The sequence below is a fragment of the Mirounga angustirostris genome, unplaced genomic scaffold (assembly GCF_029215605.1).
Source record: "Mirounga angustirostris isolate CCGP_5_RB_7025 unplaced genomic scaffold, mMirAng1.0.hap1 SCAF_10, whole genome shotgun sequence".
Taxonomy (NCBI): Eukaryota; Metazoa; Chordata; class Mammalia; order Carnivora; family Phocidae; genus Mirounga; species Mirounga angustirostris.
The window spans coordinates 130,912,006-130,926,698 of record NW_026991718.1 but is presented as its reverse complement, the minus strand read 5'-3'; the positions used below and the strand labels follow the sequence as shown (position 1 = coordinate 130,926,698).

Sequence of the window (14,693 nt, the reverse complement as noted above, 5' to 3'; positions counted from 1 at the left end):
ACATTGATTGTCCACAGCATGGGTAGCCAACACGCAGAGAAGGACCACTTGCGGAGAGTAACAAAAGGGGGAGGTAGGGACTGTGGGGAAGTGAAGCCCCCCAATCTGTCCAAAGAGGGCAGACAGGACTGGGCGTATCTGATTGTTGTTGCCTTGTGGGGGTGTGAGATCATTGCTGTCAGACCTTTTCACTTTTTAAAGATAGCACAGAAATCTGAGTTTTATGTGAAACCTCTCAATTTTTAAATGCCGGTCACTAATTCGGTATTTTTAGAACAGCAAGCTAATCTCATGAAGGACAAAGAAAACAGGTTGTGAGGAGAAAAGTGGGGGCTACCCCAGGACACCTCCTCCAAATTTGAGTCCCATAACTTCCAAGCTGGTGGCCTTGGGTCTCCCATTCAGCAGTGGTCGTAGGGTTAGAAAGCCCTAAAAATATTACTTGTTACAGAGTAGAGACAAGATACATATTTAGTGTTATGGATATCATTATTGTACTCGCTTCCTACGGCTGTGGTAACAAATTACCAGGACTCGGGGGCTTAAAACAACCTAAATGTGTCCTCTTACAGCTCTGGGGGCCAGATGTCCAAAGTCAGTTCACCGAGCTGAAGTCAAGGTGTTGGCCGGGCTGGGTTCTTCTGGAGGTTCCAGGGGAGAATGTTTACCTTCTCCAGCATTTAGGGGCACCCACATCCTTTGGGTCACATCTCTCTCTTCTACCTTCAAAGCCATCAGCATACAAACTTCACATCTCCCTCTCTGTCCCTCTGTTTCCACTATCACATCACCCTCTGACTCTTACTCCTCCTGTTTCCCTCTCACAAGGACCCTTGTGGTAACACTGGCTCACCTGGATGATCTAGGATAATCTCCCCATCTCAAGAGCCTTAACTTGATCACATCTGCAAAATCCCTTTCGCCACGTAAGGACACATTCATAGGTTCCAGGGATTAGGACACATCTTTGGAGCCAAGATTCATCCTATCACTATTATCATTGTTGCTGGGACGGGACCCACAAGCCTCCTCTTTACAGCTGCTGGGTTCAGGTCACAAGTCTGATCCCAATGCACTTAAGGCTGTAACTTCAAACTGATACAGGCCCCACGGGGAAGCATCTGTCTGTAGAGGCAGTCTCCGGAGTTTTATGACAGAGGCAGCCAACAGTGGGCCAGGACTTTCTAATGAGGCTAAGCCCAGAGATGAGCATCGCCATCTTTCTCCATTTATGACCTTGACTATCTCAGAGAAGCCAGTAGTGGTGAACATGCAATTCCAGGTTGAGAATATAGCCAGATCTACGTGGATCCGTTCCCAGTTACCGGAAAACGCAGTACTGTAACCCTGGGAGGGTGGGCCAGCAGGATTGTCTTCATTTGCTTCACTGTCATGGGGTATCTCTTTTCTCCCCAAATCGGGGACTGACTCACGTACATTAATTTTCAGCATTTCATAATCCCCACTTAACGTCCCTGAGATTCAGATCCCATTTTGAAGCTTACTCATTTCCATTTAAAATAGGATTTTGTTGCTTTAAAAATCATATTCATTTTATGGAACTCGTTAAGCATAGAGCAAATTAAGAGCAAACAACATTATTTTCCAGTTAAATTTGCAAAGAGATAATCTAAATGAATTACTCGTATTCCTGATTAATTTTTAGTGGAAGTAATGAGGAGGTTGTAAATGGAAAAACATGTACATATAGAACCTGCCTTTCAAGCACAAAACAACTTATGCTAATTGATGGCTTTACCAGTAAGGTAATCTTGGAAAAACTCCTTCAGATCCTTAAAGGCATCTAATGGGACAGCTAAACAATTTTAATGCAATGACATATTGCCCTGTAAAGTTCCAAGTGACTTGAATTCTACTTTACAGCCATCTGTCTGCCTGTCTGTCTATCTATCTATCTATCTATCTATCTATCTATCTATCTATCTATCTACCTACCTACCTACCTACCTATCTATCTACCTACCTATCTATCCATCCATCCATCCATCCATCCATCCATCCATCCATCCATCCATCCATCCATCTCTATAGCAATATCCAGAATTGGTAAGCATATGGGGAAATGAATACCAAGACTGCATTAGTTAAAAAAATATTTTGAAATCGGTGGGGAGAAAATCAAGAGAATATTTCATGATGTGTGAAAATTTCACAAAATTTGAATTTCAGTGTCCATGAATAAAGTTGCTTTGCAGCAAAGTCATGTCCACTGGATTATGTTTTTACCTATGGTTGCTTCTGCACAACAAGGGGCAGAGTTAAGTAGTTGCAACAGAGACCATCTTACTCCACAAAGCCTAAAGTATTTACTGGTTGGCCCTTTACAGAAAGTTTTGCTGATCTCTGCTCTAAAATCCCAGACCACTGCATGAACAAGTCATTTGGGAATAATCTGAGGCTGCTCTGGGACAGATCATATTTCTGGCATGTTTTTCCCCCCTCTTTAAATCCAACCACTCCACATGTTTAAATCATAAATTTTCAAACTACCCTAATCTTACCATGCCAACCCAGTTCCTTTTGGTTTTGCAGATTTCCTTCCAGATGTGAAGCTTTATGCATGTATTTGCAGCCATGATGCATGATTTGCATTATTTAACTGTTGTGCGTTAAGATTTCAATCCTAACTCTCTGTGCAAGTCACAGTCCCTAGCACAATGCAATGAACAGCGGAGGTATTCCCAGAGAGCTATACACTCATGTGTATTTGTGTTTGTGCTGTCTTTATATATCAATGTCCATGAAGGTTGATCAACCAGAGATGGGAGATGCATGGCTCTGGGCAGGATGGAGTCTCTGGACAGGTTTCCCTTGGCCCACAAAGTATTACTGTTTTGTTGCTGGTTTTAACTAGAATTCATTTCCAACAGTTACAAACTACAAGATATTATATACAGACTCAAATCCTTGGCTTCTCTGGAAAAAATCAAGAGCCCAGTACATGGAGCCCATGGTCTCATCAACAGTCTTCCGGGCTTGGGCTTTTGACATTTCACCCCTCACCCCTCTTCTCTCTGGCCCGTTACCAACTGAAATGATAATGTCTGGTACAGCTATAAATATATATCTGTAGGTAGATCATCTACATAGTTGTGTCCACAGATATCCATATGCATCCAAATTGATTCTGATGAACATACTCATGACAGTGGACTAATGATGATGTCCCCTCCCCAAATTCATATATTGAAATTTTAACCTCCAAGGTCATGGGGTTAGCAGGTGGGGCCTTTGGGAGGACATTATGTCATGAGGGCAGAACCCTGACAATTGGGATTAGTGCCCTCATGAAAGAGACCCCAGAGGGCTCCCTTGCCCCATCCATCAGTGAGACAGAAAAGGTAGCCATCTATGAACAGGAAAGCGGTGCCACCAGTCACTGAGTAGGCCAGCACCTTGATCTTGGACTTCCAGGCCTCCCAGTGAGAAATACATAAATTTCTATTGTTGATAAGCCACCCAGTTCTATGGTATTTGCTGTAAGAGCCCAAACTGATGAAGACACACACAAGTAATAATCGAGGCACAAAGTAGATAAACAGGGATGTCTGGTTACTGTGCTACCAGCTGGCTCTTGAGGCTTTGCAAGGATGTTATTAAATCCAAGTAATACACTGTGGAGTACAGGAGAAAGCCATCTGCTCAAATAATGCAGGCCATATTTTCAGCATAAAGATTCTAAGATTGCATTCTACACGGGTATGCACTGGGTCATAAGGAAGACATTCCAGACGTACCATTGAATTTTTCACGCTTTGGAGCAAGCGATCATGCTGCTCAGCTATTGCCAAGGCAGCAGAGTGGACCTTCTGGTAGATGGCCTCCCCATCTCGCGTTTGAAAGATAAACAGCCCTTCCCCAGTTTCACACATCCTGTGAAAACAAAAACAAAAAGCTTTTGAAAATCCAGCTCCAAGAACTTCCATGCATGGAGGACCTAGAATACTCCATGAAACCAGACCCCTTTATTTCACATGAGTTCAGGATTCTTGTCCACATTTACTAAACGAAGTTAACTAGAAACAAAATTTCCAATTAGTTGTTAATATGGGCAGGAAACCATTCATTCTAGGCTAACACAGTGCTGATTTTTTTTTTTTTTTTTTTTGGTCAAGAAGCAAAGATTAATATAAAGCTGTTTCTTGATTCTTAGTATAATCCCAGTACTCTGGCTTCCCACTTTCAAAGGGGCACCTGAGCAAAACTGTGTTTTCATGACTGCCCATGAATCAGAAGCTCATCAGAGACTATGTCATCCAGCACAGAGGTGGAAGAAGGATTCTATGACTCCCAGATTCTGTTCTTTCCTCAGAGACAAAGGCTTTAAGGATTCTTTCATTTCCAAAATCAATCTGGATCCCTTTTTTTTTTTTTCCACTTTACCCACTGACTTTTACCTTGGACACTTTTCCAGCAACCAAAGTGGTCCCAAATGTCCCAACACTCTTTCCTCATGGCCTTATGCTAACAGAAGCCAGCAGATGGAAACCCAGAGCCCAGAGAAGGTAAAATAATGAGTTTTAGTTGGGTCTTTCCTACGTCCTTTGTGAAGATAAGGATTCAGACATAAGAACATGGTGGCCATTACAGATACACTTAACAGTGTTGAATTTCCCCAGAATTACTTTGTCTACATGATAAGACTGTCACTCCAAACGATGATTATGCAATTTAGTCAAGAATCTAGAAGACAATCAGGAGCTCAGAAAGCACTGGGAAATTTACTCATGCCTGCATATAACAAGTCTGTATCAGGCAGAGTGAAATAAGAAGCAAATCTGGATTCCAGACTGCCTGGCTGGGTTGTCCCCTTGCCAGCTTTACGAGCTGGTACACATTAGCCTCTCTACACCTGCATTTCCATTTGTAAAATAAATAGGATAGTAACCATCACCTAAATGTCCTGAAAGTGTTAGACAGGATTTGTGAGTACACAAAGGAAACCTTCACGTCCATTATTCCACTGGTAGGTAAGCTCCATGTAGACGAGATTTGTTCCTGATTTATTCACAGTTCCTCAACCAGTGCCTACACCATGGCTTGCCCTATATCTGGCACTCAATAAAGAACTGTAGAATGGCTTGTGAAATAGCAGGTGGTGGTAGGCAAAGGTATAACGAAGAACTTGACCCTGGCTTCCTTGAGGAAGTTTTATTTAAATTAAGGTTTCATAGAGCCACTCTGGGGAGGGCAGGGCTCTGGCAGAGAAAGCAGGAAGAACAGTCTGGCAAGGAACTGCACACAGAACGCCTTGAGGTGAGACAAAGTTGAGTGACCCAGCACACCAGGGAGACGGTGGCAGGAGGGACCGCCTATGCTCCTGGAGCTCCAGGGGCTTCATTCTGCAGAGTTGCCACCTGAGGGCAACAGTTCCCAGAGGCACGAATGCCCAACTTTGGAAACTGTTCCCTCTCTTTGCCAATGACATTTCACACCAACATCCTGTATGAGAAAAATACTAATGGGATTGCAATTATGAAAACCAAAATAAATGACCTCATGGCAGACAGTATTAAGAAGCGAACTTAAGAGATCAGAATCCAAGTCAGTTCTACATTGCCTCACGGTCAAGATGTATTTTGTGCGTGGGCATGTGTGTGCGTCCCTGTGTGTTTAGAATTTTTGGACACTGTGACAAGCAGGATGTATCTTATACTCAACATGTGTATTTATGGTAATCTTTTCTTCTCTCCACCCCTGCAAAGTGGTTATTAAGTCAATGTTACATTTCACATTTACGATTACGTAATATTTGAAAGAATACGGTACTTGTCAGACAAACATAAGGCAAATCATAAGAAGAGCAGCAAGGGATGTAAAGGTAAAGACCTGGGATGTTTCTTCCAGGAGTTTACAATTTACTTGGCTAAGTAAGATCTATATAAGTGAATTGGTTTGAGACTAACATCATGGTACAATGAGCCTTAGTGGTCAGAGAAGCAGCTGATAAGCAAAGTATAGTCGGGGAAAGGGGTGGGTATTGATGTTACATAGTAACAGAGAAAATCAGGAGCCAAAAACTTGAGAGAAATCGATCAGAAGCACCTCACGGAACAGACACAAAATTAGGAGCAGAGCATTGCAGAACGGTGACGTTGATTTGTCCGTGAAAGTGAGGTGAACAAATGGAGTGTGACCCTTTCCCCCCTGTGGCTACAGCGGGCCAGAGACACCATGGTAAGAAAAACAGACACACAGACATACAGAACGAAGTAAAGAGGCTTAAGCACATGGGATCTGGTGGCTCCTGCTTGAAGAAAAATTTGGGAAAAGGTCTGTTAGGAGCTTGTAACTTAGAACAGGGGCTCTCTACACTGGCACATTGGCAATATTGTATGGCCAGATCACTCTTGGCTGTAGGAACGTCCTGTGTGTTGTAGGATGTTGAGCGGCATCTCTGGTGTCTATCCACTGGCTGCCAGTAGTATCCTCAAGTTGTGACAACCCAAATTCTCTCTGGACATTGATAAATGTCCCTGAGGTGGCAAAATGTCTCCAGGTGAGAAGCACTGAAATAGACCAAACACAAGGGGTCGAGGGAGCACCGAACTTACGGGTTAGTGGTAGAGAGGTTATACACGTAAGGCAGCTTCTGGGTTCAGGGGAGCTGCTGCTTCGCCACAGACGGTATTCAGGTCGAAGCAGAGAGTACACCCCCCGCCTGTGGTCTGTGTGGTCTAGCCCATTCCAGTCACTGGTGCCACAGCCTAGTGGATCTCAGCTTGAGACACGGTGGCAGGTGACCCTGCCAGTGTGTATGTCCGTGTGTGTGTGTGTGTGTGTGTGTGTGTGTTAGCTGGAGACCAGGCAATCTGGGCTGCCTGCTAATGGGATGGCTGTCCTGTCCTTTCCTGAGACCAGTGGGGTGTGAAAGAGAAATCAGTGTAAGACCCTACATGATGCATCACTGTTCTACTCAGGCCGCCGAGCATGCGGCAGCTCTGCAGAATGTCAAGTCATTCTTGCACAACTTTCGGTCGTCAAATCTTTGTGCTGCCTATTTAATACTTTTAAAATCAACTCAGGTTTCTCCTCCCTTTAACAAATGTATTGTCCATGAGCCACCAAATCAATAATCATAAGCTGGTATGCTCCACCATACATTGAAGGCAGATGTGAAAATGAATGCAATGAAAACAAAACATGTTATTGAACTCTGTCTAGGTCCTCTTGTCAAAGATCTGAACGGGACATGTGCTCACTTGTTAGTAACACAGGCAAATTAGAAAAGTGTTAGAAGATGTGTTTTAGATGTGCTAGCACCCCACTGAAATGTTTTTTCTATAATTTAATCAAAAGGGTCAAAAAGGTAATTGGGAAGAAAAAGACTTCATTGCTGTGCGAGTCACATTCATTTAGTTATGCCTCTATCACTAAAATCACCCCACATTTGGGGAAATGTGGATGTGCTTCCTGGAGCCCTCCTCGAGGTGGGGTGGGAGAGAGGTAGGGAAGACAGAGTCTCCTCCAGTTCCCTCATATGCTGGAATCATGGTCAAGTATCCTGACCTCTCCAAGTTTCCACGAGCTCATATCCCAAATTTGAGTAATAAAATCACCCAAACCTCTGAGGGTACTGGGAAATTATATTTTATCTTTAGCAAAGGATCTTGTATCAAGGTAAGCACTGAACTGGGATTTGTTGTTGTTATTTTAACCCTTTAAAATGTCAAAGCCAATGAGGACGTGGTCCTCACGGAAAACTTCAGGAGGGAGGCAAAACCGCATTTTTGCCTGGAAGGAAACGCGGGAGACCACATCCCGGAACAGTGGGGAAGCGAGCAAAAGATGCCTGGTGGTGGAAGGTATGTGGCTGGGGAAGAAAGTCTATGTTTGAGGCTCATGGGCTATGAAAACAGAATAATGCAAAGTTCTTCTTTGAGAATGGAAATACGAATTCAGGAATAGGATTCTCCCATTAAGAAAACCAGCAGCTTTCACTAAATAAAAACTACAATGCAAATGACTGGGGGTTTTGTTTCTCCAGCCCCAGTGAAGTAGTATACTGTGTCTGTTCCGGAGTGTTAGCAACAACTTAAATAAAGCTCATCAGAACCATGAGAGACTATGGACTCTGAGAAACAAACTGAGGGTTCTAGAGGTGAGGGGGGTGGGGGGGGTGGGTTAGCCTGGTGATGGGTATTAAAGAGGGCACATTCTGCATGGAGCACTGGGTGTTCTACGCAAACAATGAATCATGGAACACTACATCAAAAACTAATGATGTGATGTATGGTGATTAACATAACATAATAAAATAAAATTAAAAAAAAAAAAGCTCATCAGCCCAGTGAGCGAGGTGAAGATAAGGTCCCAATTCGGAGGGTGCACTGATTGTCACATGATGTCCTTTCTCCCGTGGCTTCGCTATCGGCATCACCAGACTTCCTAACGGTTCCCTTAAATGTGCACATTAGCACTTTTTAGATTTAAATTCTAACCCCATGTGTATGGACTTGAGAGTTTATGAAAACAAAACAAAACTAAGCTAAACTATCCAAAGTCATAAAACATGGCTCGTGTAAGAGACAGTGATTTATTAATTTTATCTGTTCTTAATCACATAACAGGTAAAGTCAAAGAAACATCCCCTTTTCCCCTTTTGCTTCCCCATGCCCTGACCTAGATCTAGGTCTATTCGCCCAGACCTTTTGCTTCCCCATGCCCTGACCTAGATCTAGCGCCATTTGCCCCTCATTCTTCCTGCTGTAGCGAATGGAAGTGCCTTTCACAATTTTTAAACTCAAACACCATGTGTGGCTTTCCTCATCCCCAGGAGAATGAAAAGTTGGGTTAGCACCAGAGGGAAACTGCTGAACAAGCCTTGATGTTAATATACCCGAAACTGAAGTCCAATCATCCCCACACTGCCCCTCTTACCCCACCCCGGAGTTCCTCCGCAGTTTGAGCTGCTCCTGGAGGATCCTGACTCCTCTCTCTCCCAACTCATGTCCAGCCAGTCAGTACATCCTTTTGGCTTTAGCTTCAAAAGATGTCAGTATCCAAACACTTAAGCCTACGTTCATTGTCACCAACATCCTTGTAGCCATTCTTGTCCTCACTGTGAGCACTACAACATCTTCCTAATTGGTTTTAGCCTGAGAGTCTAGTTAAAAAAAAAAGTGAGACCATGTCACTTCTTTGCTTACCACTTCCTATGTAGTAAAGAATTTAATCTTGTCCAAAAAATCTTGTCTAGCCTTGGCGTTGGCGATTACCTGGGAGATCATTTTTGTTTCCCTTATTCTGCCCCAGTCATGCCAGCCCAAGTGCCCACCAATGGATGAAATGCATAAAGAAAATGTGGCATATATATATGTGTGTGTGTGTATACACACACACACACACACACTGTAATATTAGCCATAAAAAGGAAGTAGATCCTGCTACTTGTAACACCATAGATTATTATTGGCGCAGAAGGTCTCGGGGACTCTTTCTTTGAACCTTGCAGTGACCCACCTCTACCTGCCACCCCCAGTACCACCCCAACTAAGACTAAAGCCAAATTCTTTACAGTGGTCTTCAAGCCCCACACAGCCTGACCCTGTTGCATCTCTACCTTTACATACATTGCTCCCCCATCCCTTATTCTGCCCCAGTCATGCCAGCCCATTGGCTCTTCTTTGCACACTCCACATATACCCCCCACCTCGGCACCTTTTCCCCACCTCCTTCTTCTGGGTGGAATGCTCTCCCCCTGATTCTTCCTGGAGTTTTTGTCAGGCATCACTGACTTGGCAAAGCCAGTCCCACTAACCCTATTTAAAATTTCACTCCCTCCTGTGGCACTTTCTATTGAATGACTTTAGTTTTTGCTGTGGACTTAAACAATCTAACATCTCTTTTACTTTTTAAAATGTCTATTATTGTCTGTATCCCCTTTCCTCTACAGAATGAATTTCAAAAGGGCAGAACACTTGTATGTTTCATTCACTGCTACATCTACAGTGCTTGGAACTGCACTAGGCTCTTAGGGTGCACTCAGCAAACATTTGATGTAAGAGGGAAATGACTCATTTTTACTACACCCTTCTAGAATGTGAGGTACCATCACATATAAAGTGGTCACATACACTAGTGGATCATCGCCTGCAGGAAGACGGCTGCACCACAGAAATGGCCAACAGGTTCATGAAAATACATCCAGCATCACTAATCATCAGGGAAATCAAAACCACAATAGGATATCACCTCACACCTGTTAGAACGGCTAATATGAAAAACGAGAAGAGATAACAAGTATCAGAGAGCATGTGGAGAAAAGGAAATACTTGTGCACTGTTGGCAGGAATATAAATTGGTACAGCCACGTGGAAAACCGTATGGAGGCTGTTCAAAAAACTAAAAATAGAACTGCCATATGATCCAGCTATTCTACTTCTGGGTATATATTCAAAGAAAATGAAATCACCATCTCAAAGAAATATGTGCACCCCATGTTCACGGCAGCATTATTTACAATACCAAAACATGGGAACAGCCAAGTGCCCACCAATGGATGAAATGCATAAAGAAAATGTGGCATATGTCACACACACACACACACACACACACACAGTAATATTAGCCGTAAACGAGAAGTAAATCCTGCTATTTGTAACACCATGGATAGACCTCGAGGGCATTATGCTAAGTGAAATAAGTCAGACAGAGAAAGAAAAATACCATATGATCTCACTTGTACGTGGAATATAAAAAAGCCAAACTCACAAAATCAGACAGTAGAATGGTGGTACCAAGGACTGGAGGGTGGGGAAAATGAGGAGATGAGCACAGGGCACAAACTTTCAGTTAGAAGGTTAAGTTCTGGGGATCTAAGGTACAGCATTGTGACTACAGTGAAAAATACTGTATTGTATACTTCAAAGTTGCCTAAGAGAGTAGAACTTAAATGTTCTCAACCACACACACAAAAATGATAATTACGTGGGGTAGTGAAGGTATTAACTAAACTCACTGTGGTAATCATTTTGCAATATACAAACTGTACACTTTAAACTTAAACAATGTTATAAGTCAATGCTACCTCAAGAAAGCTAGAAAAATAAATAAATAAAATAAAAAATATACATAAAAATTTTTCTTAAAAATGATGGCCACAAGACAGGATGTACTGACGAGAGGTTTTCCCCAAAGGTCATGAGAAAGTCATCCTTTCCTTTAGGGATTTCACATGTTAAAATCACAACAAGGAGGTAGAAGGGACCTGGCTAAGCTTCTTATGTATGATGTGGCCTTGCCTTGTCTGTGTTCACACCCTCACACCTAGCACAGATCTCTTGAAGATGATTACTAAAAAGCTTACTCCATAGAGTAGAAAGGAGAGCTCTCTCTTCTCTTTTACACCTGCCTCCATTAAAGGAATATTTATAATACGGGTGCATTACCTTTATAATTAAAATTACTCTTGAGATAAATGCTAATGGGGAATCAAAGGCCACATAAATGGCACAACTGTAGTTGGCATTTTCTTGCAAAAGAAAAGAATCACACTTCTAAGCAAGCCTGCATGTGAGATCCAGGACGTGTTTATGCCAATTTCTCCGCTCAACATGGCAGGAAGAATGGAGTACTCTTTGTTTGTCAATTTGCTTCCGATCATTTAATAAGAATGGGTATATGTTTCCTAAAATATTCAGGAATGAGAGGTTACTAAGTAGCTTAGAATCAAAAGGAGAAATAGAGAATATTCAACAATTTATGTTAGAAGAGTGGTCCTGTAAACTCATCAATTACAGGGGGAAACAAACAAAAAAACCCCAAAAAACTTTTCACATATTTGTGCACTCCCTTTAAGAAAAATAATTTGTACATACAATGTCGATTTTCACATATACTTGGCATACCTAAAAGTTTCTCTTAAAATGATGTCAAAAGCACAAAAGAGACTCTCTCTGGCTGGTAAAGAGAAGCACTCACGCGTGGTAATTATTCAGTACCTTCTGCCAAATGTCACCTGAGCTTCTTTCACTCCTGCAGGTGCTAAACCCAGGGTATTAATTTAAATCAGTCAGGAGGTAAGGCAGAGCCTGACACTGGAGCATGCTAACTCAGCAGCCAGCTATAAAATTAACAGGGGTACTTACTGGACACCTGCCACCTTTCTTTAAACAATCATATTTCAAGAATGGTTCCAAGGGAGACGTTAACGCAGTTAGAACCTCATGTCAGTTGGATCTTCCCATAAAAAAAATCAGAGCCCCTGCCAGCCTGATGTGTTTCACTGAAGTTTCAGGGCTTCCAAGTGGAAAGAAACAAACAAAAGACCAGAAAAACCTCAAAGTAAGCAATATGCCTCTCAGCCCACCAGATAAACTAACAGTTCTTGGTCTACAGGGGCTAGGAGTGGCAATTAATCATGCAACTGCATTTTATTAAAAAGCTTACATTTCAACTCTGGATTTCTTCAAGGAAAAAAAAAACAGAGATATGATCTGATTTGCTTCTATTGGGTAGAGAGGGGGAGAAACAACATCTAGAAGACTCTAATGACCTATGATCATGATCCTGTTGTCCAGGAGAGACAAGCAATCCTGGCTCTATGCGCCTGTACTTCTAAAAGAATAGGAGGTTCCAGGAACTAAGAAAATTCGTACATTAGCACACATCCAAATGGTTTTAGGGCGCTCTGGTGATGTAAGAACGCTTTCTCTTCCCTAGCTCCGTAGAAGTTAGTGAAGAACTAGGCTCACCTAGTGGAATATGACATTTAGCCTTCCTAGATATCTGCAGGGTTTGGAAGTAAGAAGACCGGAGTGTGACTCCTGAATCCACCACTTACTAGTCTAATGTCTCTGGACCAGTCATCCAGGTTTCCAAATTTCCTTTTAAGATGAGAATGATAATATTCCCTACTTTATATGAGCAGCGAATGACTTAAATGAGACTGTGCATGCAAAATGCTTAGTATAGTGACCTTCAAGTAGTAACAGCTCCATAAATATCAGTGATTATTTTCAGTGGCTGGCATGCCTGCTGGAACAGAGTTTTGCAACTGGCTAATTGGACCAGATACCTATTTGTCGTGGGAGGTGGTTCTGTGTAGTGTATGTTTAGCAGTATCTCTGGCCCCTCTACCCACTAGACGCCAATGGCATCCCTGTCCAATTGTGACAATCAAAAATGGCTCCAATGAATGGATAAAGAAGATGTGGTCTATATATACAATGGAATATTATGCAGCCATCAAAAGGAATGAGATCTTGCCATTTGCAACGACATGGATGGAACTGGAGGGTGGTATGCTGAGCGAAATAAGTCAAACAGAGAAAGACATGTATCATATGACCTCACTGATATGAGGAATTCTTAATCTCAGGAAACAAACTGAGGGTTGCTGGAGTGGGGGGTGGGGTGTGAGGGATGGGGTGACTGGGTGATAGGCACTGGGGAGGGTATGTGCTATGGTGAGCACTGTGAATTGTGCAAGACTGTTGAATCTCAGATCTGTACCTCTGAAACAAATAATGCAATATATGTTAAGAAAAAAAAAAGAAGAAGAAGAAGGTAGCGGGAGGGGAAGAGTGAAGCGGGGGAAATCGGAGGGGTAGACGAACCATGAGAGACGGTGGACTCTGAAAAACAAACGGGGTTCTAGAGGGGAGGGGGGTGGAGGATGGGTTAGCCTGGTGGTGGGTATTGAGGAGGGCACGTTCTGCATGGAGCACTGGGTGTTGTGCACAATGAATCATGGAACACTTCATCTAAAACTAATGATGTAATGTGTGGGGATTAACATAAGAATAATAAAAAAAAAAAGAAATGTATAAAAGTAAAAAAAAAAAAAAAAAAAATGGCTCCAGACATTGCCAAATGTTCCCTGGGACAAACACATCCCTGGTTGAGAACCACTGTTCTGTATCTCTGCACCATTATGAGTGATACGACTAATTACAGTCCAATAGCTGCTTCGCCCTATTTGCTTTGAGCAATTATTAAATGCTGTATTGGACACATTCTGTTAGATTTTCTTTCATTTTAAACCTCACATCCATCCCTCTTCGATGGCATCGGTACCCTCTTCCTGCTTTGGGAGAACCACCCCACTGTATTTGTACCCTGTGTGCTTTGTGTAAAGTCCCCAGTATAGTACTTGACCCCTAGCGAATGTGATGGTCAATATATGGTAGGAATTTCTCTCTCTTCTATTGGCTGACGGTGTGAGAAGATCCCAAAGCTCTTGGAAGCCACCGTGCAGAGCCAGAGCAAAGCTCTCCTAGAAGAAACAGGACTGAGAGATGAAATCTATGGTCATTTAGACTCTGAATCAAGTCAAGCCTGATGCCATCTCTACCTCCTTGACCCTCAGTTATGTGAGCCAATGAATTTCTTTCCTGTTGTGTCGGTTTGGTTGATATGACTGTCTACTACATGCCAGGCATTATGGCAGGTTTTTGTGTAGGTCCTTCTTTAATATTCATGGCAATCTTCTGAGATACATAGTGTATTGTACCCATTTTACAGGTGGCCAATGGAGCTTAGAGGGTTAGGTCATTCCCTCAAGGTCCAAAGACAGTATGGGGTAGAGCTGCAATCTCATTTCATTTCCTCCACAATGCCCATCCAGTTTATTACACATGCCCCGGCGTCAGTCTTGGTGGGGTAGAGTGGGCCCACTGAGCAGGAATAACACTCAGTCTCAATTCTAAACAGAGGCTGAGAGTGAGCAG

General features: G+C 42.7%; 1 protein-coding gene across 2 annotated transcripts in view; it reads right to left on the bottom strand.

Annotated features, from left to right (window-relative positions):
- The window catches only part of DOK5 (docking protein 5), a 160,937-nt gene that overhangs the window by 29,520 nt on the left and 116,724 nt on the right, over positions 1-14,693 (bottom strand). For both annotated transcript variants that reach the window (XM_045885975.3, XM_064573377.1), the window contains one exon: positions 3,759-3,894. In XM_045885975.3, coding sequence (XP_045741931.2) covers positions 3,759-3,894 — 136 coding nt within the window. The remainder of the gene's footprint in view (positions 1-3,758; positions 3,895-14,693) is intronic.